The sequence below is a fragment of the Petromyzon marinus genome, chromosome 28 (genome assembly GCF_048934315.1).
Source record: "Petromyzon marinus isolate PM22_M1 ecotype Great Lakes invasive population chromosome 28, UKy_Petmar_22M1.pri1.0, whole genome shotgun sequence".
Taxonomy (NCBI): Eukaryota; Metazoa; Chordata; class Hyperoartia; order Petromyzontiformes; family Petromyzontidae; genus Petromyzon; species Petromyzon marinus.
The window spans coordinates 8,720,422-8,748,216 of record NC_133694.1 but is presented as its reverse complement, the minus strand read 5'-3'; the positions used below and the strand labels follow the sequence as shown (position 1 = coordinate 8,748,216).

General features: G+C 43.6%; 1 protein-coding gene across 1 annotated transcript; it reads left to right on the top strand.

Moving 5' to 3' along the window:
* The first annotated feature begins 24 nt into the window (after positions 1-24).
* LOC116946993 (alpha-enolase) lies at positions 25-27,195 on the top strand. Its single transcript, XM_032962326.2, has 12 exons — positions 25-151; positions 6,877-6,968; positions 10,179-10,274; positions 13,223-13,281; positions 13,648-13,717; positions 14,694-14,827; positions 15,334-15,556; positions 22,646-22,843; positions 23,498-23,699; positions 25,266-25,374; positions 26,167-26,225; positions 26,774-27,195. Exons 2-12 carry the CDS (start codon positions 6,884-6,886, stop codon positions 26,841-26,843), a joined length of 1,305 nt encoding a protein of 434 aa, XP_032818217.1. The 5' UTR covers positions 25-151; positions 6,877-6,883; the 3' UTR covers positions 26,844-27,195.
* The last annotated feature ends 600 nt before the right edge of the window (positions 27,196-27,795 follow it).

Sequence of the window (27,795 nt, the reverse complement as noted above, 5' to 3'; positions counted from 1 at the left end):
GAGGGCGGGGCTAGTGGGGGGCGTTTCCCGCCAATTTGCCTTTAAAAGGAAGCGGAGCGTTCAGAGTGTCCCGCCAGCCCCCTCGCTCTTCCGAAGCGCAGCAGCAGCCGCATCAGCAGCAGCTTCCCAAGCCTCTCACTCAACGCCGAAGGTGAGGTTACGCGCCGTCAGTAGAAAGCGAGATTGTGACACAAATAATAATTATAATACCGTGATAATAAGCGTTGCACGCAAATGCAGGTGGCAACTTAGCAGGCGACGGGGAAGTTCGTTTCCACGCCGTGTTCGCTCGCTGCGTTTCGGCAGACGCACTTGCACCATGCACGTACGCCATGCACTTGTCATTGCACGGGATTATTATTCCGCGAGAGATGTTTGTAAGGAGATGCACGGGAGATGGCTGCATGGGCGGCGTCGCCACGCCTGTAAAGGTCGACGCCACGCCAGTAAAGGTCGACGCTATTGCGACTTTTTAAAGTGGTTAATGTACGTTGAACTTTTACATTATGAGACCTCCTTTGCCAGAAACAAGATATAGGAATAGGTTTTGCCCTTTTGACTGACACCTTTATTCAAGGCATCATGTTTGCTGTCTCGGGTGTGGACCAATCAAATTCAAGGACAGTGCATATCATTATCAGAGTTGTCTCTTTTTTTGTTTGCATTTTGACCGCTTGTGTTGTGGTCATTGCAAACATGATGCCTTGAATAAAGGTGTCAGTTTTTGTGCCAGTTAAAAGGGTAAAACCTATTCCTGTACGTTTAACTTCTTTCGGCACCGTACGTAGCCAACCGTGCGAATCGAAGGTGGGTTATCGGTGTTTTTTTTTGCAACAAGAGAATGCATATTTTACCTCGAGAGTAATCGTCGCTTTGGACTCCGGACTTGACAGGCGTGAGTCGTGGGTGAAAATGCAAATGCTAAACTCAACGTTGACCAAGTTGGTTCACCCACTCCTGCTTTTGGTAGGTTTGTATATAATTATTTTGTTAAACACATGGTGGGGAGGCGGGGGGGGTGGGCACACACACACATATAACATTGGTTTAGTTTGGTTGATTAGTTGTTGGGTGTGGGGGTATATAAAATGAGGTTAGGGAATGGTTCATACCAACCCGCGATGCACCTGCCCCCAGCAGCTAGGGGGAAGCGACGTTGCAAGTCCGCAATGATATTAACACGGTGGTGCATGCTTTGGCAATGGTTCTAATTTCCCTGCAAGAAGCAACTCGTATGTCGCCAAGTGTTTCCCTTAATTCCAAATAGTGCCTCACGCCCACACGCCGTAGGCACTGTGTAGTAGAGTTTGAGGCCAAATATATGTGTGTTTTTTTGTTGTTGTAAATCTTTAAACGCTGTTGGCAGTAGCGGCGGCGGCGGCGGCGACGTTTAACTTGAGCGCGACTTTTATTAAGGCACGAGTTACGTGCTTGAAAGTTGCGGACCGTATTGGTTTAACAAACAAACAGAGAAAAAAGTGCACGACGCAACATCGATACTTTGATGCTCTTGACCATTGCAGCGCAGTGTGTACGTGGAGCTCGCAGTGGCAAGCTTGGGATATTTTAAATTTCGATTTAAAGCTTTCGTGACCGAAAGAACCAAAGAAGAAGAAGCTTGGGATATGTTTTATTTCCAATAATGGGGTTGACACGCCTCGATTCCAACATATGCAAAACCAACGCGTTGTTATCCGTGTCGGTTGCTGCTGCTAATGAAAGGGCAACGATGTGACAGGCCGAGACTTTGCACTGTCCAGGACGTAGGCTGAACTTTGAACTGTGAGCTCGTTTGTAGCAACGCGTGGCCGAATTGGAATGCTAAACGCAGCAATGCGGCACGCGGTTATACTGGTAGGAACGAAGTTGTAAACTGAGTGTACCAGCCTGCAATAGACTAATGTGTCCGTCCGTCCGTCCCCTTTCAATACTTTAACGAAGTGAAATCTCGTGCTGTTGGGTGTAAAATCAGCAATAGACAGCGCAGAGACTTGTCCTACCAGCCCACCCTGCAGGGACCTGTTATTATATCTCTCGTAGTAAGCCCCTTCGCCCCGAGCACTCGCGGCAAAACAAAAATAAAAAGCCTGCACTGCCGCGCTCACGAGGACAACGTTGCCTTTCCAATAACAAGTGGATTCCTAGCAGGATTGCGTGGTGTGTGTGCCGGGCTGCACGTAGTGATAATGGTGTACAGTGCACGAGGACTGTCCCTTCAGCGCAGTGAATGGAGTCATTGGAGTGACCTTGCGGGTAACAACGCATGGTGAGCGAGCCCATTACACACAGTTGTCGAGGGAAGGACGGCTTGCTGGTGGTTTGTAATTCTATACTTCTTTGTCATTCATCCTCTGAGCTCACACGCACACACACACACACGCGTGTCCGTTTGCTTTTGGGTAATGCATGGCTTAGCCCCATGTAAAAAATTACAATGCGGTTCCTTAACATTTTCGTGGTTCGCAGGATGGCGTCTTTATGGGTTTTTTTAATCGCAAATGCAAAAAAAAACACAACAGGGATTTTCTTTCCAGCATCCTAATTAAACTCCTGGACAGGAGTGTTAGCCTCCCATGTAACCTTTTCCGGGCTAAAGGGCATCATTTTAATAACCCGCACCTTTTTCGTGGCATACACGATACAAAAAAAATGTTCCTGCGTAATTAATACCAGAGTCTGTGTACCAATAAAACCATTTGGACCGCAGTAGGTACTCCCGTAAAATTGTGCTTTATAATTTGACCGCTATAACTACACTGTGTACAGCACTGTAATAATTTTCTTCAGGAAATGGGCGTGCAGTGCTGAGAAATAGGAAGTTAAATGGCACACGGCAGTTTGGTGTACTGCATACAAATGCGCAACATGTTATCCACTGCATGAAGCTTGCTACTCGCTCAAACAGGTCAGCACTTGCATTCCAAGTTCACAAATAAAGTGGATCCCAATTCATCCCAGTTCACGGTCACACTGTATATCGTGGCGTTAGGTTTCGCCGTTCTATTTAAAAACTGGGGGAGGGGGGGAGGGCACATTGGAAAGAGCCATCGTGCGGTGAGTGGTGCAGCCGTGCATGAGGACGTGCGAGCCGGAAGGCACGTACTCGTGACGTGGGCAAAGTGAGTCACGTTCCCCAGTGGAGATTTTGAGCACAAGGGGGGTTGGGTTTTTTTTGGTGGCTGCTGCTGCTAAAGACAGCTCCCTTGTGCCCCCCCCCCTGCCGCTCAGTGCCCCTTAGCCTCAGGATTTTGTGGGTGGGCATGAACTTTGAGAGACTGTCACTTGAGTGGACCTGTCACGACACTTACAGCCGCAATGTGGTCCTTTATGAAAGGCCAGGGCTGGCTGGGTCGTCCCTCTGTGGCCTTGCCTAAGGTGACCTCATTGTAACCATGGTCTCTTATTAACTACTGCACTGTGAAATTGCTTGATTATGCCTTGCAAGCGGCGAGCAATTTACACGTCAACCCGCTGAGCTGTCGCCTAGCTGCAGGGAATACAGAGTGGATTTATTGATTAATTTAAACATTCACGGGGGGCATAGATGGGTAAGTAATGGCTCATTTGACGAAAAAACAAGATCTACCCTTCGTTTAGAGATGCTAGTGCATATGGTGACCGGCAGATAACAAAAATTGCGAATTAGAAAAAAAATCCTTCCCCTAGATAGGAACCTGACAACGATGATCTACACATGCAATAATTTATGGGCAGTGAATTACAGTACAGTGGTTTCTGCAGTGCCTGATTTTAAATATAGGCTACACTTGACAAAAAGAAACCATTTCCCTGGACTAATGGCTTCGGTTTTCAGCAAATGAAGACTATCATCTCACAAACCACACAATGTAGAGAATATATGGGAATAGAGTACTACATACTGTATAGTATAGCATTTCCATTCTCGTGTTGCATTAGTCTAGTCCCACAATCATTCGCACCTTTCGTGCTGCTAAGTGTTTCAAATTCAAGTGCATGATAAGATTTTTATGAACCGTTATCGTTTGAGTTTCTATCCAAAATAACATTGGCCACTCTTGCGAGTAATAATCACAAGGTCTGTTATGTCCATATGATTTAACTGTTTGCTTTCAAGTTAACAGTTTTGTATTAATACGCTGCACAAGGATTTAATAATTATCCCAGAGAGGAATTACTACTTATAATATTTGCTGGGTGCTTCTACTGTATATACAGCACATATTTTCAATGGTTTGAGAAAAGAGTACCTTAAATTTGCGTTTTGAGGTCTACTTTTAAAGCCAAAAATCTTATTTCTGTGGCACCAGTCTACGTGCAGTTTTATGTAATCGTCAGCTACGGTCACACGACTGCTGGATGAAGGCCTGCCCAACCCTCTGCTACCACCTAACGATCCTGCAATGCAAAACTCCACCTAACCGTGCTGACGTTTTTTATGTACTGTAATAAAGAACCGCATTTGGAAAAAAAATGTGCCCTTTGTGTCGGGTCAGGTATACTCCCTGAGCTGGAAACTGGTTGAGCAACATCGATTTCTACAGACGTTTTGTGTAAATAACACATTTTTTGCAATGTCTCTTTCAAACTCCTGCATGGCAATGTGTAGACTGGAAGCAAAAAAAAGTGCTTTTTTGATTTTTATTGCACCATGGACACCATTTGGAACCATTTTATTACTACAGTTCTCGAGGGATTTTACGTATAAAAATATATATTTAACCTTACCTTACAAGCTCGTCCTTCGTGAGTTTGCAAAGGACAACCCTTTGCTTGTTTGTCGATCAGATTTCAGCTCTCAATTCCAGTTCTAATCTGTCCCGTTCCTAGGAGATGATTCCAACTGCATTGTTTTCATAACGATCAACTGTGGAACATGTGTTTTGCTGTGTCTCTCTTGTGTAAGTCTTCTGTCGATGAGCGTTGCACAGTTGTTTTCACCCTACACAATGACCTGTTTGTGTAAACATCTGTAGATGGGTTCAGATAACCCTGGAACTTGGGTCACATTGATTTTTATGGTTATGGCAAAACAGCATCAGCGCTTGAGCAATGAAAAGGTTAAGAAGGTTTTGTTGATGGTTAATTTAATTGGCCTTTTATAATGGTCAGTGGGTGAGACAAAATAATGACGTTCTTTTTACACTCAAAGGTTCTGAGTTTACAAATGCCTGTGAACATGTACACAGTCCTTGGTCAATCTACTGCTGGATGAGGGCCACCCCATACTGGGTTTGTGGGGGTCACGTGAACATACTTCCGTGTGCTCGTCATTGCAGGCTGGTGAAGCTTTGAATGCCGATGTGTGTCAAACAACAATTTGTGATGAATCTTAACATATTTATCTTGTATTGAAACAAAAAAAGCTACTTGTCAGACTTATTATTGCAACGTTTTGAATGTCACTTAATTCAACAATCTACGTCCTTATTGCAAATTTCATGAACTTCTGTGTGTGTGTTGTGCATTTAGTTAAATTGTGGTTAGTTGCAGCGTAAATGCAAATGTGTACAGTTGGACATGCAAATTCCCTTTTTAGAATGGGTGCAACATTGCATTTTTAACTTGGCATTTTCAGTTGGGATTTACTGTCGCCCGAGTGCTACCCGGTGTAAAAAAAAAGCGTTCGACTGACTCTCAAATTTAGAGAACACCCAATCCTGACAGGACCTTTAACAGATTTCGCAAAGAAACTGTACGCCAGTTGGCACACTCTTCCGATGACCTTTTTTGGTCGGTAAATTTGGCTCGTGGTCCCATTGCAAGGAGACGCAATTCGATCCTGGATTGACTCCAGTAGAATGTGTCTGAAGTTAGGGGGGGGTGGTCCGTGTATTTTTAGGTGGGCATCCAGCAAAATGGGTGGCTGGTAGGTGGGGGTTGCCGGGGATGCTGGGTAGATTCCAAGGTTACAAACGGGACAGTAATTTTTTTTTACATGCAAAGTGTTTCACGTTTCATTTGGCACAGTGGCCTCAGAGTAACGTGCCTGTGCTAATGCACAACAAATAAAGCCATATTCTGCTCTTGCAAAAAAATGTATGCAAACGCCAAATGCAGACTCGTTCTTGATCAAGTCCCGTGACCTTGTAAAACCAATCCTCTGTTGTGATGAAGCAGATCGGTCCCTTTCTGTCTGGTTTATTGCCTTACCTGTGCCCAGAGTACATCGTGAGCAATCGATCTGCAAAGCAATTGTGCAAATGTTTACGTATGCATTCCAAAGCAGCCCATTTCATGTTCTCGCTGTTGGCCATTACCTGGGATTTTGAGGTTTTGTTGAAGACGGGGAGTTGTAGGCAACAAATAATGAAATAAAGCCCCATGCATTCTTTGGTGGCACACCCTGTAAGAGGAGAACCGGCCATGAAAAGCAACCCGTTCTTTTATAACTTATTTTGTCACGCGAGCACACTGATTCCGTTAATTCACACGTCCGTGAATTTGCAGTCATTTACTTATTCACTACATTACAGTAATGTTTCTTAGCACGGTTTATTTAATATTAATTTGCCCTGGAGCATTTATCACGCTTACAGAAGTTTTTGTTGGGTCAAACATTTCAATTTACCACCTGGCATGCAAAAGCTAAAGGAATTTTTACACAGCATCAGAGGTGATGTGGGGGGGGATAAACAAAGCGGATCTTATTTTCTTTGAAGGTTCCTTGCGAATTTATAGCACTCGTCCATTAAATAATTCTGTTAAGGACTGTGTCCCTGAATTATCCTTTGAAAGTCTCCTTAATGGATAAACCTGGCAGGGCTAATGTTCTGCATGTAGTTATCATTGCAGCTGCTGCGTCTTTCAAATGCACTACCGTGCATTAGAGAGCACTCTACGGCAGAGTAATACCGCTTTCCGACTTTTAACGATGTTACATCTTGTCCTTCGCAGAACCACCATGTCGATCAGCAAGATCCACGCTCGGGAAATCCTGGACTCCCGTGGGAACCCCACGGTCGAAGTTGATCTCTACACCGGCAAGGGTAAGTGCATGGCTTGCACAGGGCAGCCATGTTGCTGCGCCTCCTTCGCAGACGTAGCTTGGGGCTGGGTGGGGAGGAGAATGGGTAGAAGCAGGTGGGGGTGGGTCAGCCTGTGGGTGGAGTTCTATTAGGGAGTGGTAGTGCACAAAGGTGAGCACGCTGTGCTACGAACCCGGCGTTTCGAGTTCGATTCCCGCTCACGACCACCAAACAGCAGTGACGATTTTATCCGAATCGGTTCTGGCCCTTCCCTTGGTCGACTGCTTCAAATTAGTACCTGGTGCGATGTGTAAACATTGCTACTGGGGAGACAAAGGTGGCTGAGCGTGATGCTGGCCACCCACCCCCTCGTGCTGTGCCGGCATTCATGGGTGCTACTTGGCAAACAGCACTTGCCACAACATTCTCTAAAGGCAATGCGGGGGATCTTTGTCTTTGGAGTTCTTGCCTCCTGCTCCGCCCTCTCCCACCCCCCTTTTCCTCTCGTCAATCTGTCTGGCAACCTATCGTGTGCATGAGTGCGTGCTGCGGTTTTGTTACCACAGTAATTTTAGCGGTATCCATGACCGCAGTTACGCTGCGTTACTGTATGCGGACGTGACCAAAATTGAAAAGCGAGAAAAAAATGCACATGGTCTATCTGTGTATTTATATGCTGCACCATATGTACAGTATGAGTGTTATCTTAAGCGTGTAAAATTATTATTTTAATACCATGGTTAATATTACAAATAAATAAGATTCCTATACTTCTGAATAAACCCTGTAATGCAGTATATAGTGTCCGTGCACACAAGACATTTCCAGTTTACACATACTGTACTTAATACATTAATATACAGTACTGTAATCTATGTGTTTCTTCGGTGGAACACATTTTGTATGCATTGACACGGGGAGGCATTCTTCACACATTGGCCCAATGTAGATTATTTCAATTATCAATCCGCAGACAATAATATATTTGCAGACCAGCTTGGGGCCCATGTGTAATAGAGGACTCCGATAAGAAAAGTTTTATTTTAATTGCAGTCTGTTTTATATAACTCGGTCGTTGCGTTCCTGAAGAACACTGCGTTATGGAAAAATCGCGTTCTAATAAATAATACATAGGGTAAAGCACAGTCCGCGACAAAACACTTGATGCTTGTACAGGCTGAACAGATTTGAGGCATGTGGGAAGCATCCAGCAGTATCCAGCCTCGTGCGATGCTACGCCGAGGCAGCTGTACAAGCGCTTATTCTTACGCGCGCGACGTAGTTTTGTTCACGCATCCACGTTATAGAATGTGTTCCCTGATATATTAATCGTGTTATATCCAATTTGCGTTTTGAAAACACGTTTATAGAACAGACTAGTGAGTGTGCTTTCTCTTCTTTATAACTATTCATTCATCTAAATCGCAGTGAGTCATGCCTCGGAACTTTAAGGAAGGGGCACCTCACTCCTTTGTCAGTGGATTTTGTGTTTCACGTAGGAAAACGGCCATTGCGGTTGAACCATATTAATCACCCCTCCATCTGTGCTGTGTAAAACCCAGTAGATTCCTCATGCATCTCGGCAAAGAGTTATTTTTGAAAAAAAAATTGAATAATTCTTGGTAGGCTGTGTCACTCTTTCAACTGTAAATGTAGCATGGACGACATGCACTTTTAAATTACATATTGCTCTTGTTCCTGGTCTAATTTGGTATATTCAATTACCCGGTTTAAAGAAAATTTAAGAAATATCTAAAAACTACTTTTCATGCTCTCTTTGTATCTGCCAAAGAGAAAGTTATTAGCTCAAGTTTAAGTCCCTGCTATCTGATCTTGCATCTTCCCTTTATCGTATCTCTCCATTCTTAAACTTGTCAAGCAAGGGCTTCCTTTTCCTATTAAATAACCTTCCTTCCAGAGCAGTCTTTCGCAACTGAAGGGTTGGCAACTCCCCACAAAGTACCCTTTTGGTGATTACCAATCTTATCTATTCTTATACAATTTAAGCCACTGCAAGCAGCTAACCCCCCCCCCAACCCCTTGTCATGGAAAGCTTTACGATGAGTAGTCGCAAGAATTGGGGTTGAGAGGCCCTGCCTTGGAGATTCAGAATGTCAAACCTTTACCTTTAACCATTCTTGTCATGATATGAAACCCATCAAAAAGTAAAAGGGAAAACAAATGCATAACTTTCAATAGAGATTTTAGCTGTGTTAGTACCATCCACTTGAGCTGGAATTACTGTCTGTGGCATCAGATTGGAATTCAAATGAGAAAAACACAAATTTGTTATTAAAGAAGTGATGTGTAATTTTCTCCATAAGGCTTTGTGCACCATACCTGGATCTTGGGGTTGAAGTCTCCAATAAATGCACACCTACAAAAACAGTATTACAGTTGACCTCCTATCACCAAAACAGTCCTCCATAAATCTGTCTGTCGTTCCCATATTAATATGTAATGCAGTGATGGTGGCCAATTTCATATGGCTTGGACGTCTCTTGCGTTTGCCAAGGAGGCTTATTTGTAACACGTGCAGCCCAGCTTTGAAGTATGGTGCAGTTTATTGTGCTTGCCATGCTTGTCTTTATGCAGTTTAAATTTCATATATGCCATTGAAAGCACATGGCTTCTGGGCTACGCCACGCAAAAGCAAAGCCCAAGCCTTGTGCTGTAATAATGCATGCTGTGGCCTTGAGCCTCAGAGTGAACACCAAGCGCATGGATATTAGCGGCAGTGCTGCCAATCCAATTGAAGTATCTGGGTCACTGGGCTTTGCCTAGGATAGACGGGAGGCTAAAGCTTAGCTCTGGAGATGGATCCTTATTTGAAAGTGCGCTTAACATCGAGCATGGTGTATTATTATAAAAAAATATATTAGCATGAATCCAATCAAATAATGCTTAACGTTTGTAGTTTATAAATAAGAGGTATATGATGATGCAAATAATGACGCTTATACTACGTGTTACTGAGTAGAATTCATATATAAAAGAACAATTATAAGAATATTTTGTGCATAATTAGAATGGGTGGACTTTGTCGAGGGGAGAAAAACATGGACTCAAAAATGCCACGATTTTGAGTCCACGTTTTTTAAAAATAACACTACCACGATTGTCTTGCTGTAATAATTTTGGGTGCTGTCCCGACACCCACAGTGGCTGCGTTCCTGGTTGTGAGACCAGGCGAGGTGAGTGACCTTGCCACGCTGTCCTCTTGTCCTGCAGGTCGTTTCCGTGCTGCCGTGCCCAGCGGTGCCTCCACTGGCATCTATGAGGCCCTGGAGCTGCGCGATGGGGACAAGTCCCGCTACCTGGGAAAGGGTGCGTCCTTTGTGTGTGTGCTTGCAATAGTGTGAGTGAGTATGAAGAGGGAATTGGTGGTTAGTGTGCTCTACTACTTATGTATATTTAACTTCTTTCGCACCACACGTAGACACCTGTACTAATTGGTGCTACGAACCTGCCGACCCAACTTCAATTCCCGGCCTCGGGTAACGGTGGCGAGTGATATCACAATTATTGCGGTGCTTCCCCTAGTTTGATTTGGCCTGCCAGCCATAATAGGTGCTCTCTAACAGCATTTGCTCCAGCAGTCTGTTCAAGGCTATATGGGGTGATCTTTGAGTGTGCGTGATTGTAGCGAGTTGTTGCCATCTGAGTGGCCCAGGCTCAATAACACAACAGCCACACAGTTTAAACGGTTTGTCATATGCTTCTTTTAATATTGAATGTTACCTTTTATCAACGGCACGCATAGCTCTGAAAATAGTACAGTCCTCTTAACCCCCACATGCGGTCTCTTGCCAGATGTACTGGCTTACATTGGCAGTGCTTCTGAGAGCTGCACGGGAATATTTTATGAAGTAGCACATGGTTACTGGATTCTTTAATAAGGACATAAGCCTCATTGACTAACTTGCCAAGAGCAATGCAGTCTTGGTCACGTGACTTTGGAAAACCAATTATGAGCTGCAATAAAAAACTGGTATATTTTTTATTCCCTTTTGCTTAAGGTTTTTTAGTGGATTATTAAACTTTGCTTAAAGAGCACTGGTTGTGTAGCTCAGCTTTTCAGTAAAAAGAGAGGTTTATCAACTGTAATAAAAAAATGGTGTTGAAAGTAAATTATTGTAATTAGCAGTACTGGAAACATTACAGCATACATTTTTTTTATGCATATGCTACTACGGTATTTTTATTTGCGTAATTTATTTTAGTTTTATGTATCTGGCCTAAATGAGCTCAATTGTATTGCCTAATATCGCTGTTAATGAAAAAAGAATTGTTAGCATAAGCTCTGGAAAGTAAAATGGCACTTAACTCATGGCCAGTGTCAAAGATATACAAATCTAGAAACACACACCTCCATAAATGTATTAATCCTGGGGAAAAAGTACTTCTTATCTCGAGAAAAACATTTATTCTTCACTAGCAGGAAGTACCCGGCGTTGCCCGGGGGAAAAAAATATTTCAAAACTTATCTTTAAAACATAACATTCATACACAAGTACAAAGCTATTGTGAAAGCCGAACATTCCGTTTGTCTGTCCATTTGTCCGTCAACAAAATTAGAAGAGGCTTGCAGAAGTCCAAAAAGTTATCAAAAGTAGGGGGTAAATAGTTGATCTAAAAGGTTTCCGAACATTGTCGACCCACCCCACCCTTCAAAATATTTTTACCCCTGTGTAGGCATATATACCTACACACCTTACATAGAATAGAGAGTAATATCTACTGACTCTATAGTAGTATCTACTGACTATAGTAGTATCTGCTGACTGTAGTTGTAGCTACTGACTGTATAGTAGTATATACTGAGCCCAGTAGTAACAACTGACTGTAGTAGTAACTAGTGACCGTAGTAGTATCTAGTGACCCTACAGTAGTATCTACCCACTCTGCAGCAGTATATACTGACTATAGTGGTATCTACAGACCCTATTACATACCGCCTCTATAGTTGTATCTACCGACTATAGTGTAACTACTGACTCTAGAGTAGTATCTATTTACTATACAGGAGAATATACTGACTATAGTCGTATCTACTAACTCAATAGTAGTATCTGCTGACTCTAAAGCAACTACTAATTTAAGAGTGCCGTGGCGAGGCCTAGTCCCGTGCAGAGCCCCTGGCCTCGCCTTGATTGCCCAGCCGGCCGAGGTGGCACCTTGGCAGGCTGGGACTGGACTGCGACCCCCCTCACACCATCCCCCCCGCCCGCTCTACAGTAGTATATACGGACTCTATTATTAGTAACTGTACACATGGGGGGGGGAGGGGGAGAAGAAGACATCACACTGTGAAAAATTTACCTCGGTGTTGTGTATTTTTTTTGCATTTTTAACGCGAATGTTAATTTTTCCCCGCCCCCACCGATAGCGTGTGTGCGTTGCTAGGGCAACCACGGGTCAGCGTAGTAATATAATAATGAATAGTAATAAATTGTTAATTTTAACTACTTTAAAGTTGACGAATGGGAAATACAAATAGCGCTGGGTCACCCCCGGGCTTAGCGCGTGGTATCTTCGTTACTTTTTAAAAACGTAAACCCCACAGTTTTTCGAGGTAAAAGCGTCGCAAGGTTCGTCAACACACACAGACAAAAAATGACTTTTATAGGTAAGAATGGTGAATTGAAAATTTCCAAAGTGCTATTTGAGGTTGCCAGTGTTTTTTTTAGCCGCACAGTTTGTGGTTTTGGTGAAGTTAAAATGTGGCTGCTAAAAAGTGCTGGATAGAATTAGGGTTTGCTATTTGTAATGAATTATAAAACAGCTCGTGTGCAGCCTATGCTTGCGTAGCTTGGCAGCTTGAGTAAATATTTAATGTTTATTAGCCCATTATCTATTGGTGGAAAAAGTTTCAGGTTTTAACATTTGCTCTCATCACACAGGGAGTACAGACTTAAATATTAATGTGTTTTCATTTGCCAATGATCCACTCTGCTCGTGCCAATGAAACACTCTGCTAGTGTTTGACTCACAATTGGAAGACTGCAGTTTCAGATCCTGATTGGGGATTTTACTTTGTCCATTGGCCCTACTGGGTCGATTAAATTGACCACTATCTAGTGGTTGTTCCCTTGAAATAATGGTCCCAGTCAAAGGGATGTGGAATTTTCATCGCCGATTTGGAGGCCATCGGAGGAGGATTAGCTCTACCGCAAAAGTTTGTTTTTGAGAATGGAGAAAGTTGACTTGGATATATTATTCCAGGAAATTTGGAAGTAAACACATTTATTGTATTTCCTATACTCTTGTTTTAGGTGTGCTCAAGGCCGTGAACCACATCAACAAGGAGATTGCCCCAGCCCTCATTGCTAAGGTAGGCACTTTATCACAACTGGATTTTCACACTTCTTGCACATTGAGCATCTGAACTTGCCTTAAGACAAGTGAATGTCAGTGTAATGAATAGTGATAATTCTACTTGAACTGACTTTATTTCAAGACTATCCATCTAACTGTGTGTTGGAAACTGCTTTTTAAATGGACGAGTATAAATATAAAATATACCGAACTGTCAGTGGTAGTCGGCAGCTTATTTAAACACTCAAAGTTGCTGATAATAACTCTTGTTTCAAACTGCCGTGTTTGTGTATTCATTACATTATGTATTTTGTATGCGAGATCCCAGTGCTGCGATTAAAAGGGATTTTTAAAGTGATTTTTATTTTTTACCTTGGTGCAGAACTTCAATGTGGTCGAGCAGGAGAAGATTGACAACTTCATGCTGGAACTGGACGGAACTGAGAACAAGTGTACGTACTGCAAAGTCGCACGTGTCTGTTGTGCTTTCTGACCATGCTCTGGGACTGTCTATGCACGTGTGCGTGAATGGTTGGAATGTATAGAGGTGAGCACATTGCAATACAAACCCAGTGATCAAAGTTCATTGTTAGCCAGATAACATTGGTTGAAAAGTGGTGTTCCGATAGGCATGTAACAATGCATGAATTGATTTAAAATTGATTCTAATGCTGGTAATAAATCTGTCGAATTGTGCATTTGTTTACGTGTTGATGAAAATGTTATGTTAATGTTGCGTTTAGCATAATGAAGGAAACGGAGCTATCTAAATTAAGAAATGATAGACAAAAACACTTCAATAACAAACTGCACTTGTGACGGTTCATCATCATTGTTGGTATGTTTTTGAAATGCTTGGTATCTGAACTTCACTTGGGTCACTCGTCTCTGATTTGGACTTAAATGATTGCCACAGCCAGGTAAAGTGCTGCTGGTGTGAACATCAACACTGGGGAGATGAAGGAGATTGCCAGTTATTTGTTACACCACCTCAGCTAGTGCCATGCTGGTTTTAATGTTGGATTTTTTTTATGGCTAAAATCTGGAAAGACATTGTTTTTTCGCAGTGTATTATAAATGATGGCACCAAAATTTTCTTCCCGCATACTGATATCAGTTTAACTGTTACCACTTAATACTTGTCAAGACCGTCTCAAAGTCTCATTATGCACGTGGCATGGATTGCTGCACTTGGTAAACCACTTTTCGATGTAGTGTCTCGCCAAATTTGAAAAATCTTGGATTTGGGCCTTACCCCCTGGCACCTCACCTGTTGGTGGGGGGGGGGGCAGGAATCTCACGAAATTAAATTCCTATAACGTCTCCAGCCGATTGATGTTAATTGAAGCCGTGTGCTTGGGCCCGGCTAACAGGAGGAATACGACTATTATTGAGGTATCTGTCTCTGCGCATGCGTGGTGTGTGCAGCCAAGTTCGGAGCCAACGCCATCCTCGGTGTGTCCCTGGCCGTGTGCAAGGCCGCGGCGGCTGAGAAGGGCGTGCCCCTCTACCGCCACATCGCCGACCTCGCTGGACACAAGGAAGTCATCCTGCCCGTGCCGGTAAGAGCTCCAGCTCGCTATGCCTTTGGCTAGGCAATTCGGTGGTCTTCTCTAGCTTGCCCTGGTTTGGCTGAGGTATGCATTGGATACGTCTGGCTGTGATCTCACTTTGGGGGGCAGACTACACACTGATCTGCATATGTTGTTTTGTGCTTGGCAGTTTGTGTGTATTTGTGTTAGGATGGCTGAGGTCTGCATAGGTTTGGATATTTTTTGCGGTGTGTATCTGGGTCTGCATTGCACCTGGCTCTGTTTTTCATCGTCTGTCTTCAGAGGTTTGATTGATTGTGTTCAATAGTGTCTGCTGGTGCTCTGTCTTGGTTTCTCAGTGGGAGACTTTGGGTCTGCATACGCTTAGCTGAGGTCTACACATGCCTGGTGTAGAACTGAGAGCAATCTTAACTGTTCAGCAATTTTTTTGTGTGTCCATGTAGTAACGCCGATGTATGGATACGACACCCCTTGCCACATTCCTCCCTGTGATGCACTGTGCGGGTAACACCCAGGCCTTCAACGTCATCAATGGCGGCTCCCACGCTGGGAACAAGCTGGCCATGCAGGAGTTCATGATCCTGCCGGTGGGGGCCTCCAACTTCCACGAGGCCATGCGCATTGGCGCCGAGGTCTACCACAACCTCAAGGGAGTCATCAAGGAGAAGTACGGCAAGGATGCCACCAACGTGGGTGATGAGGGTGGATTTGCCCCTAACATCCTGGAGAACAAGGAAGGTGAGTAGTCAGCCGGTGAGCCGGTGGCTGGGTGTGGTTACTTGGAGGGAGGGGGGGGGGGCATATGTTCGTCTCGGAGCACCGAGACGGCGCTGCTGAGATTCTGGGCTGGAATCTTGAGATTTCACAAAATATAAATCCACGTGTCTACTCGCTATGTTTATGCAGGAGAGCTTTCGCAAGTTCAGGATTCCATTGCAAGACAATTCTGCGTCGGGATGTTTGGCCAATTCCTAAACAAGCGTTTTGTATGTCGAGGGAAACAGGAGTACCTGCTAATAACATTGAGTAACCTACTTGCTGTACATCCTTGCAGGTTGGAATTCTCAATGATAATTATACAGAAATGTGGATAAAAGGCATGTGTCACTTTGCCCAGTACACAAGTATTTTTTACTTCAAGCAACTTTCCAGATTTGTTTTATATGAACCTAACAACCCTGTCTTATATTCTGCCTCAAATCGGTTGTTACACTTGTGTTTCCACAATACGTCATTAAAATAAAGGTTTATGGAACTCTAAATCACGGTTGCTATCGTCACAGGTATATCTATGAAGGTTGTAGATATATGCAAGTGGAGTGACTGACTCGGAGACACCTAAGAGTAGGAGGCACTCTGTTTATTAACAGCCTTAACAGTTCACACTTAGTAACTACGGCTCCCAGTCAGGACAGCTGGCAGACTGCCTGACTGATGACGCCGAGATGGTGGAGACGGCGACAGACTCCAGCAGCGTGACGGGATCCCACTCCAAACGACAGCCCAGAGCTCTCACTTCAGGGCCCCCTTTTATGTTCCAGGCGTGGCCTCGCCCCGCCCCGGCCACGCCCCCTCTCTAGAACCTACTAGCGGGTTCCCGGGCTTCCCCCACATGCCCCTTCTGTAACCTTTCCCCTCCATCCCTCTCTGGTCTGCTGTCAGTCAGGGCTGCTGTAACTGCAGATCCCATTCCCTGCCAGTAACAAGCACTATGGTGCTAAGTGACCAATTGTATGTCACTACACAAGTATATTTTCATCGCATCGTCTGCAAACTGACGACTGCATTTTATTATTCGTAAACAGCTTCCGGCCAGACAAGTTATGCAACTGCTTTTGGTAACTATCCTAAGCAGCACACACCCTTTTTAAAATAAAATCTGCAAGCCGTTGGCTCTGCACTTGTTCTCGGGGGGGGGAATCTTAAGTGTTTTATTCCAGCTGACATCCGATCAACTACCTTCTGTTCTGCAGATGTTTATTTTTGTAAAAAAAAATGACAGCTCTTTTTTGTTCTGCGATGGTCAACGATAGATATCTCTAAAAAATATATTGCCACAAAATAAACATTTGATTATTCTCTGTTGCTTTAAAACACATGGTGTGGTGCCACACTGCAGATACTGTGCCCACAAGTCCACTTGCCACAGTATGATTATTAAGGCATCTGGGCAAATGGCATTGCCAGAAATTCCAGCGGTTTTTTGTTTCATAATAATAACAACATAACAAAAAGGACGAAATAGTACCCACATGCTAAGGAAGCTTAAAGCAGACAGGTGGTCGATGAAGGATCAGTTTTGCCAGTTGCAAGAGTTATGCAAGTAAATAATTAATTTTCCGTGTCTGCATTTTGTAAGATTCCCCCTGCGGCAAAGTCACACTTGGTTTCTATGTTTTAATTATCAGCTGTCCCTAGTTCGTTTTTTAAATCTTGAGGCAACCAGCTGCTCCGCATGGTTGGGTGGCACATGGAAAAAATATTTAAAGCAAAATAAGTATACGAATAATGAGTCTGCTTCTCTAATCGCAACACAAGTGATTCGTGTTATGCAAACGAACATTTATAAATGGGAAAAATAACAGTGCAAGAAGGGTATATTTGCACAGTTTTCCTAAAAATAATGCATTAATTCCAATTTACACATTTAAGTTGACACTACTCCTGATTGGATGGCTGTTTCCATCTGCTCAGGCCGTCTCGCCACTGCTCAATGTTTTTAACATTTTTAATAGGCTTTACATCGGCGACCAAAGTGCACACCTTTTTTGAGTTGATGTTCTCAGACCCGTTAACTACATGCACGCCACACATAATTAGATGGCAAAACCCTCTGCTGCCAGTTACGTTAAATTGTTCAGTGTAGTTTGCACACGTTTATTACTGTATTCGCATTTAAGCATTCTGTCCTATGTGAGCGTAAGTGATTTATATTTAAAAAATCGGTGACTGTAGTTGCTTAAGTAATTTCAGTTATGTCGGAGAGAGTCAAGTCATAGGTTCCTATAGGAATAAATAATATATGTGATTCTAATTCCCTTACTATTCTTCTTGTATCGCCAGTGCTTTCTCTAATGCGTGTGCATATCAACTTGTGAGTTTGCGTAGATAATTAAAATTTAGCAATACTTTGGTGTTTATAACATTTAAAGGTTGGGCAATCACTTATTAGGAGTTGTAAGTTGTAAAATAATTGCTGTACTTTAACAAATTTTATGACATAGTAAAGTTTTTCACATTTTTAAATTGTTTATTGAAAATTAATCATTTCTGAGTTGGTTGAAAAAGAACCTTCAGCCCAGCATGGTATTGCCCGTTTTATTACTAATTGCCTATTTTAAGTCTCTACTGTTTACGCACTCTGGAAGCCAGTGAATGCTCATAAAATGTTACGGAGCACATTTTCTGAGTAGCCCGGTAGCCTCGGGCGAGAGCTCTGTTATCCCGTGGAAAGCTGTGGCTTAAGACTTTCATTAGACGTTTTTATTATTTCACCTATCGAAATAGGCACCCAACACTGGTTCTTAAATCAAATCCTCGTTTTACTCTGTACAAAAGAGGTGAGCCCTTGTCTGCCGGTTTGTGGCCAATTTGTCTGTTTTGCAATGAACATTATATCTAATCCTCCGAATTAAACGCCTCAGTCTTGTGGCAAATGAGCAATCTTTGGCCTAACGAGGCTTCCTTTCTTACAAATTCCACCTGTAAAAATATATTTGCGTAAAAAAAAAATGTTAATGTGTGCTAGCCTGTGGCTAGACAGCAGGTGACATTGTTGTGGTGATGCCATACTGGAGCCGAACAGGCGATTGCTGAACATGAATGTATTAATTATCATTCCCATGCCTGCCTCCGCACCAGAACTCGAGTGGGCACAACTAATACATGCTAGAATAAATAACCTTTTTGACTTTATCATTGCAGACGCATGATAGAAGCCAGAAAAAAAAGTTATTTGAAATCGCAGTAGCTGGTCTTAGACGAACGCCAACGGGCCCTCTGTTTTGTTATTGGGGTTGGTGTTTTTGCTGTGCTTACACAGCAGCACTTGTTTTCATAACGATCAGTTGCGTGCAATTGAAATGATTAGCTTTTGGGAAAAAGTGTAGCAAAGGCACCTTGGGAGTGGATGCCATTTTGTGTCCAATAGTGCAACATTTAAATACATTATTCATCGGTACAGTCCAGTCTTTCATCACCAGCCATGGTCTGTCCGCTGCTGGATGAAGGCCTCCCCAGGTTTGGCAAGTTATATCTAAAACTCTTTTGCCCCCCCCCCCAACCCTTCACTAACCTGCACTGAGTAACGTGGTGAAGTATGGTCAAACATCCCCCACAACTGACACTGCCTGGGGGAAGACCTTCATTCAGCAGTGGATTGACAAATGGCTGTAAATTAATACGTGTTATGTTTCACAATTTGACTTTGTCGTATGTAGGTCAAATGTCTTAGCAAGTATATTTCACTGCAGTGTTGCTCATCTAAACTGCTTTAACAGATGTCCAAGCCCACTGCTGTATAATATACAGACACACCATTCACATTGAAATATCTTCATATTTGTGCCAATCATATTAGCCAGTAGCGTAATGAAAGAAACGATTATCATGCTACGTATGAATGCATTGATGCTCAGAATGTTACTTGAATGTTCATATGTCATATTGTCAGGTGTTAGAACAGCTGGAGAGAGACGTTTTATAACTTAGAAAGGCTTTGCTTATAACCCTTGTAAACAGAAAACATTAAGCGGTTTGTCTCTTCCAGCTGTTAAACAGACATGGGCTTGTGAAATAAGAGGGCAAATATATAATTTCTCTGAAGCTTCATCTTCAAAGCTATTTGTTTCGAATGCTTATATAATGGCATGACTGTTCAATGAATTTATGTAACAACCAGTAAATAAAAACTGTTCACTCATAAGTTTAAAACACTTTGACAAAGGGGCTGTACATTATTATTGTATTTGTTATCAATCAAATGATGGATGAAGCTATTCCCACGCCATGTCAGTCATTGGAGTTGTTAGACCACACTACATAGTGGGTTGACACTTTAAATGGAACATATACTGCAAGCGGCCAACAAAGTAAGTTTAACAATGAAAGACTGGCCATATCACAAGAATGTGGAAAATCTCTTCATGGATTGTCTGGGAGCATACATTAATATAGTCGTGTCTCTTTGCTTTGCAGAGATACCGTGACTTAAGATGCAGTCTGAACACTATGCTGAACTAACATTATTTTGGTTCTTGCAACATTGGTTATACAGTACACAGGGAGGTGTTCTAGTAGGCCATTCAGGCGGTAAATGCACGATACAGATTATGTTGCTTTTAGATGTTGCGTGTTCATTTACCCATAGGACTTTAGTTTATTGGGCGTGTATGCGGCAGCGCGTCTGCCTTTGTTGAACAGTGCCTTTGTGCTTGGCATTCACCCATATGCAAAGCTTTACCAGGCTGCAACCCCCGAAGCCTCTTCTCTTGTTTGGGTGGCAGCCAAGGGGCATTTTGCGACTGCTTGCTCTCTTTCGCATTAGAGGAATTCCTATTGTGTTTGTATAATGAATAATTCTCCACCGAGCAAAAATTGCTGCTCTGCTTATGTCAAATTGTCTACCCGCCCTCCAACCGTGCGTGCTGCACCATATTAAATGGCATGGACACTGGCAGAAGTGGAAAAACGAGCACCGGCATTCGTTCAGTTCACTAGCCTATGATGGCTCGACATTCCGAAATCCATGTTGGGTGCATCGGCGCACCCAATGGAATTTGCGCATAGGCTGGGTGGCTTAGTTCACTGGCCAGTTGGCTTGAGTGTGAATGCATGTATCTTGTGTCAAGCCAGAATCTTAAGTGTTCAAGCCATAGTTGTAAATTAGAATAGAAATATGATTATTAGGTTAAGTGATGTATGTTTTCAAAGTCTTCACTGACAACTACGTTAAATACATTAATTGCCCAATGTTTCCATTGGTGATTACTGTGGATTGGCCGAGAATCAATTGGAGCGTACGAGAACATCTTTGCGTAGGTTTAAAGAAGCCCAAGCTTGCCAGAAAAAAAAATAACTCTTAAGGTCAGATAAGATTAAGTCATTGCAAGAGATTGAGATGATCAATTATAAAAAAAACGTTTTTCCCTTCCGAGGAAGAAAAACTCATTGGGAGATTATTGAGTTGTACTTTAATAAAACTTCTGCAATTGCCATTGGCTTAAATACCATTTTCATAAGTAACTTGTTAAGCATCTGAAAACTTAAGTCCCTTTTTTGTCTGTCCTGTCCAAACAATGTGCAAGTCATTGGAAGGGCATGCCCATGCCCCACAATGCACTGCACATCCATTTTGCTCCACATCCCAGAGTGCATTGTCCTCCATTGACCATAACAGAATCACAATGGGGAAAATGTCCTCTGGTCCCAGTAATGAATGTAATAATTATCACATCAGTCATCACTTGTTTCGTAATCATGATGACATGCAGTGGTGGCCATTACAATGTTGGCCACACTGCCAAATTTTCTGCAGGCAACATGCGAATTTGTATTCAAAGTTGCTTTTGCCGAGTGTTGCATTATGAAATTGGATGCAGCTTTAAACGCATTCAAGCAATTTCGGTGGGATTGCATTTCTGGTTTTGTAAGCACAAAAGGAAGGTTTGTACATAAAAGTGGAGTTATCGTTGGAGACTGGAAGCTCCTTTTCCAGTGACTAACCATTTTTATGTTTTGGTCCAGATGTGCATTGCTGCCATTAAACCAATTTTATGGTTTGCCACTTTCACGAATTTTTCCAAATTCGGCTTTATTTAAATAGACGCGAGAGGTACGATACTGCACTTTGCGCTCCGGTCTGAGATTTCCCCGGTGCGTCAAGGTGGCTGAAAACGGTCGTGTCTGTGCACGTCTGTCTACACGCCCTCGAGCTTTTGCAGTGGAGGTTTGCGGTCAAGTTGGTAGCAAAGGAGGAGGGTTGCCGAGCACATGGCTTGGGCCCAGCCTAATCTTCCCCAGCCCCTCCTTTCGAAACGCGAGAATGTGATCCGGCATTAATTAACAAGCGCGAGGTCACGTCGCGTTGACGTTGCTAGATTGTGTTCCATTAAACCTTTTCACTTTTTAAGCTGATTTATAATTAAATAGCTGTGCTTGTGCGGTTGGAACGAAACCGGCGACTTTGTCCATTTTTTTTTTAATTAACGACTAGAGTACAGTACATTGTAAATACGTATCGGGTGAAGGACATTGTGGTGACACTCCCAATAGACTCTGTACATCCTGAAGAGTAGTTGCTCAAACTTTCTACAACTATTCTTTTTGAAGGGGAAAAAAATCCGACAATACTACAGATACCATTGGCAGTATATTGTCTGCGTTTGCTGTATCCATGTAGTGAAGTAATATCTCCCAAGCTCAAATGGGTCCTGGGAAATGTTATTCTCCATTGGTTTTTCTGAGCCACTGATTGATACTCCACTTTGCTATCCTTTGCAATTCACGTAAATGTGTGGATATGTGAATTAACACTCGAGGCTGTCCAAATGGATAGATTATATTATTCCTACTGTCATCAAAATACACGTGGTAGTTATTTACACATTACTACTATAATAACCCTATCATTTATCACTGTCTGAGCTCGCATTTGTGTTTTTAGTTTGTTGACCTTCCCCCACCTCTGGTTCGCACAGTTGGCTACATTGGTACGAAAGAAGTTCTGCATATATCCATTGATGGACATTCTAACGGGGGAGTCTTAGTCACGGCTGTTGTAACCGTCACGTTTCCTCTTGTTCCCCCACCTCCCGGTTTCATAACCAGCCTTGGAGCTGCTCAAGACCGCCATCAACAAGGCGGGCTACTCGGACAAGATCGTCATTGGCATGGACGTGGCAGCCTCAGAGTTCTACCGCAAGGGCATGTACGACCTGGACTTCAAGTCACCCGACGACCCCAAGCGCTACATCACCCCTGACAAGCTGGCCGAACTGTACCAGGGCTTCACCAAGGACTACCCGGGTAGGCATACACGCTGTGACACACGCGCGTGTGTACTCCGTGTGCGCGCACGCAATGTGGAGGAGTGATGCAGCTACTTATCCGCGTGAATATCGCGCTGTACCAAGATACCCAGACACGTGGGATCGATTGCTGACCGTACAGAACATCGTTGGCAAGAAACCTCTGAACTCGTCCTGGGCCCCGACGCAAAGTTGATTCCGTTTTTTAAACGAGTACCTGGGGGGATGTTTTAACGTCATCGCTGGGTATACAGAGGCGGCTGGGCTTTGTGCTTGCTGGCTGGCCAACACCACCCTCTAGTGTGTTGTCCTGCCATTTTGATTAGATTCCCACTTGTGGCACTTGCAATTACCAGCTTGTGTTGGATGCATTCTGTATTCCTGCCTTTATTTTCACTTTGTGACCACTCCATCCTGTTACATTTGATGGCAAAAACCACCCTGACCATTGTCAAAGTTAGTCCTGCCTTCACAATAAAAGTAATACAAATTAATACAGAGGGTTGGTGTGATCTGTCATTATCAAAGGTAGTTAGGCGTACTACTGCCCCCACCACCCACTCATTCACCATGCTGAGTCTAATGGGTGTTTGCTAAAACGAGCCTTGCTGCAGGCTAAAGGAGATAATTCTTGTCTCCCGTGTGTGTGCAGTGGTGTCCATTGAGGACCCCTTTGACCAGGATGACTGGGAAGCCTGGAGCAAGATCACGGCCAACACCAAAATCCAGATCGTTGGCGACGACTTGACCGTCACCAACCCCAAGCGCATCCAGAAGGCTGTGGATGTCAAGGCCTGCAACTGCCTGCTGCTCAAAGTGAACCAGATCGGCTCTGTCACCGAGTCCATCAAGGCGTGAGTGTCCCTCCTTCTCCGTTGTCCTCCTGCGCCCTCTTGTGTACATCATTGTCCGTTGTCATTAATCATTGCCATAAAGTCATAAATCTCCGTAGTTAGTGTCCATCTGGCCAGCATGGGATGGTTGACAATATTCCCTCTTTAAAGGGCTCAACAGAGCTCGCTGTAGTAGAGATCCTTCCACCAGCAGTGGCGTGAGCTAGTAATTAAAAGGCTGCCCCTTTACTTCCACATTCTTATACTTGTGCAATCTGCATTGTAGCACAGTGGTGTGTTACATTGTTTAGGAGAATAATTAAGACTGCAGAGTCATGTAGGTGGTCGGTGAATGGCTCTGGATTGACAGTGGAGATATCTGCTTGATCCCTTTTTAAAGGGCCTATCTCTTGCCACAATATGTGTGTGCACCGTAGCACACTCTTTAGCTGTCCATAGTGTTGTCCCTGTTTGATTGATTCACAAAGGTCACAGTGTTATTGAGTGACTGGGTATAACTTTTTTTTAAAGTGCTGTACTTCAGGGCATAATTTAGAAATGCACTTTTACCGGAGGACACTTGTTCGTGCTGTAAAATTAGGACATGACCTCCTGCGACCAGACTGGGGCTATCGATGAACGAGCTGGTGGAGTCGCCTTGCTAAATTTGGAGTCTGTGCAACACCCTCATATCGGTTTCTCCCATGGGAAGGCTCGTGGTGGATTGTTGGTGACAAGCCAGCTGACACTCTGCGAGTTGTTTTTGCAGTGATATTTCGGTTGGGTTGGATAAACAGTGCCGAAACACTCACATCTGAAGACACAGAAGTAAATAAACATTGATTTTAAACATGTTATGATGGGGGCGTGCAAATAAAGAATCTTGCACAAACAAAATTTTGAACCTTTTATTTTAAGGAACATTTGGCTTTTGAATGGTCACTTTACATGGCAATAACCCCCCAAAAAGTTGATTTTCCTCAAAGCAAGCACAATTTTTTTGAGCATTTTGCCGAATGTTATCTTTGGTATACGGTGTAATGATGGTGAGATTTGTAATATCAATCGCTCGCTGACAAGGACTATATGCATTGCATTTTTTTTATATATATATGCAGTGTCCTAACTAGAGGTGGTGGCAGGTAGGGTTAAAATAACGTAGTCCTCAGTGTTTACTGTAAGTAGGAGGGGATTTCACGATGGGGAGCTGCAGAGGAATCTGAGCATAACCGTCCAATGAGCATGGACCGGAGTATATGATTTGTGCAGCAGCTCACAGTTAGTGTCCTTAAAGACACGAAGGCAGTTGCACAAATGCAGCGCCCATATACGCAAAATACACGGTAGGGGTAGAACAATTCGGGCATTCGATGATTAGATGGCATGATGTGAACTCGTTAAATACCGCATATTAAAATTTTATAACATACATTTTATTATTATAAACTATTAAATGCGTGTATCATGAGCTGAATAATGGATGGCAATCGATGCATCGTTGCACCCTCCTCTCCCGGCCGCCGCACCTTTTTAACGCGACGCCTTTTGTCGTCTCCTGCGTGGTTGTGTTCTCAACGTGACCAACAGCTGCAAGCTGGCCCAGAACAACGGCTGGGGCGTCATGGTGAGCCACCGCTCCGGTGAGACCGAGGACACCTTCATCGCTGACCTCGTCGTTGGGCTGTGCACCGGCCAGGTGCGTTGTCCGAGCAGCGGTGCATCGTCACCTTGTCGCGGTTAAAATTCAAGCGCACGCGTACTCGCAAAGCTACGTGGAGGGCAATGCCGCAAACTCCATGGGTCCAACTGTTGCTCTCTGCTCCCCTGCCTTCGTTAACCCACACTGACCAGCGTAGTGAAGTGTGGTCAAACAACTTCCACGACCAACATGGCATGGCCCTCGTTCACCATTGGATTGACAAAGTGCTGCAGATGTATATTTATATATACAGAAAGGGTGGGGTTAGTGGTTAGTGTTGGGTTATCATTAGTAGTGCTGGCATTGGTTACTGAGTGTTGGGACCACTGGCTTACCATCACTGGCACGGTAATGGTAGGCTTGTGGCCAACTTTAAAGAGACTCGTGCGTGTGCGAATGCACGAGCGTCAATGGACTAGGAGGCAAATTTATTTTGTAAACCCTGCCCTTTGATTGTCTCCTCTGGGGATATGTATATTGCAGACTTTGGTGTTAAACCTAGGCTTGCCATGTATTCAGCTTTGAGTGTAACAAGTGTCACTGCATTGTATTATTGGTTTAGCGTTTTTACTTGAGTATTAGATTTTGATATTGTGAACAATATAATTGGTGTAAAATTTGTACTAGCATTACTATTAGTTGTTTTTATGTTCAAAGTTAAAAAGTTGATGATTCCATTGTATTATCTAGAAGTGGCAAGTAGCCGTGTTGCATCTTTATTGGACAATATAACGTAAAGGTAAGCAGAAGGTCTAAAGGTGAATCAATATTTTGTCTTCCTTTTTTCAGATCAAGACTGGTGCCCCCTGCAGATCCGAGCGTCTGTCCAAGTACAACCAGATCATGAGGTAAGCCCAAACAAAGTTGCACAGCAGGGGTCCATTCGCAAAGATTCTCCATCTCATAATGAATAACTCTGTGACGTTCACTCCACATTGTTGGATGTACATGCATTCATGCACTTTTTCACCATCGTTACATCTGTGGGATGTTGCGGTAATGTAAATCGCAAAAACAATAGATTTGCAAAAGGTGAGGTCGCTGGTTCGATCTCTTCCGATCTTGGCGGTTGAAACAATGGTACAGCTGTGAAAAAGAGCTTCATAGCTCATCGGATTCCTCCAGTCTAGAAAAAGATTAGAAAGTAACCCCTCCCCTGCCTCTGTCCACCCTGCAGTGTAAATGGGTTCACTACAGTCGATCGGCAGGGGTAAAGCGTGGGCACTGCCACCTCCTCCAAATCCTGCAAGCGTGGAAGAATAGAGCAAACATTCCCTCGTGAGGGGCTCTCTAGAGCTGCCTGGAGTGGGGGGGAGACCCTTCCGCCAGCAGTGGCGTGAGCAAGCAATTACAGGGCTGCACATTTTTAACGCTGCCTTTTTTTTTTACTCCGCAGGATTGAGGAGGAGCTTGGGGACAAGGCCAAGTTTGCTGGCCGCAGCTTCCGCAACCCCCAGATCAAGTAAAGAAAGCAAGGCCATCGTAACCAAGGCTTCATCGGGCGGCCAGTTTGCTTTAAGAAACATAAGGCTGAATATGGCAGCTACGCTAGCAGAAATACAAAAAGAAGAAACCCCATAAACAAGCCGTGACACACTGCGGTTGCTTCAGTAAACAGTGCCGTCGGTGTTGTGATGGTTTATGTTGTCATCGTGATTTATCTAAAGTGTGTACTTTCTCCAGAGAAAGTACTTTTAGTTGCTGTCTCCTTTGCCGTTCTCTGTCCGTGTGCTGTTACCGCGTGCGCTAAGTCTGCAACCGTACCAGCTGATTTGTAGCTGCATATTCAGCTGTGCAAAATAAAATCATTGAAATGAATTTTTTTCGTGAGATTCTTTAATTTTGTGCTTTGTCAAATGTGCTTTCCACCGTCGTGTTGCGAGATGAGCTGTCGCGCTTAGAACGCTCGCGAGTACACTTCCGCATCTCCACCTAGTCGCATCGCTAAATTCTGAGATGCCCCTTCTCACTAGGGGAGCTGCACTCTTCCACACTCCCAGCTTAGAGATGTATGTTGCTCGGCCGTCGAACCAACATTTCATTTATTTTTCAGGGCTGGAATTTTGGTCATTTGTCAAAAAAATCATTGTTTATGTGCAAGGTGGTACCTCCATTTATGTTCACAATAATACATGCAAATGATGGCCAATGTACGAAACTGGTCACAATGTTAGCCGAAGCAAGGCAAATGTCCCAGAGTCAAATCACCGTGGAGATGGAGCAATGGACATCGGCTCGTGCAGCATTGAGATGGATTCTGACAATGCCATGGAAAGATGACTGGTGTGGGGGAGGCCCTCATCCATCGGTGGATAGACCATGGAATATGAATACACAATAGCCACTGACATTTTTTTACATGGTTGCAATATATTCAAAGCAAATTTCCAATCTTATGGGTATAGTATTCCCGATTGT

What these genes read in the sequence shown, in the direction of transcription:
- LOC116946993 (XM_032962326.2), top strand. Translation starts at nt 6,884, where the DNA reads ATGTCGATCAGCAAGATCCACGCTCGGGAAATCCTGGACTCCCGTGGG. An exon ending in GTCCCGCTACCTGGGAAAGG is followed by an intron (nt 10,275 to 13,222) that starts GTGCGTCCTTTG and finishes CTCTTGTTTTAG; the next exon opens with GTGTGCTCAAGGCCGTGAAC. An exon ending in TTGGGCTGTGCACCGGCCAG is followed by an intron (nt 25,375 to 26,166) that starts GTGCGTTGTCCG and finishes TCCTTTTTTCAG; the next exon opens with ATCAAGACTGGTGCCCCCTG.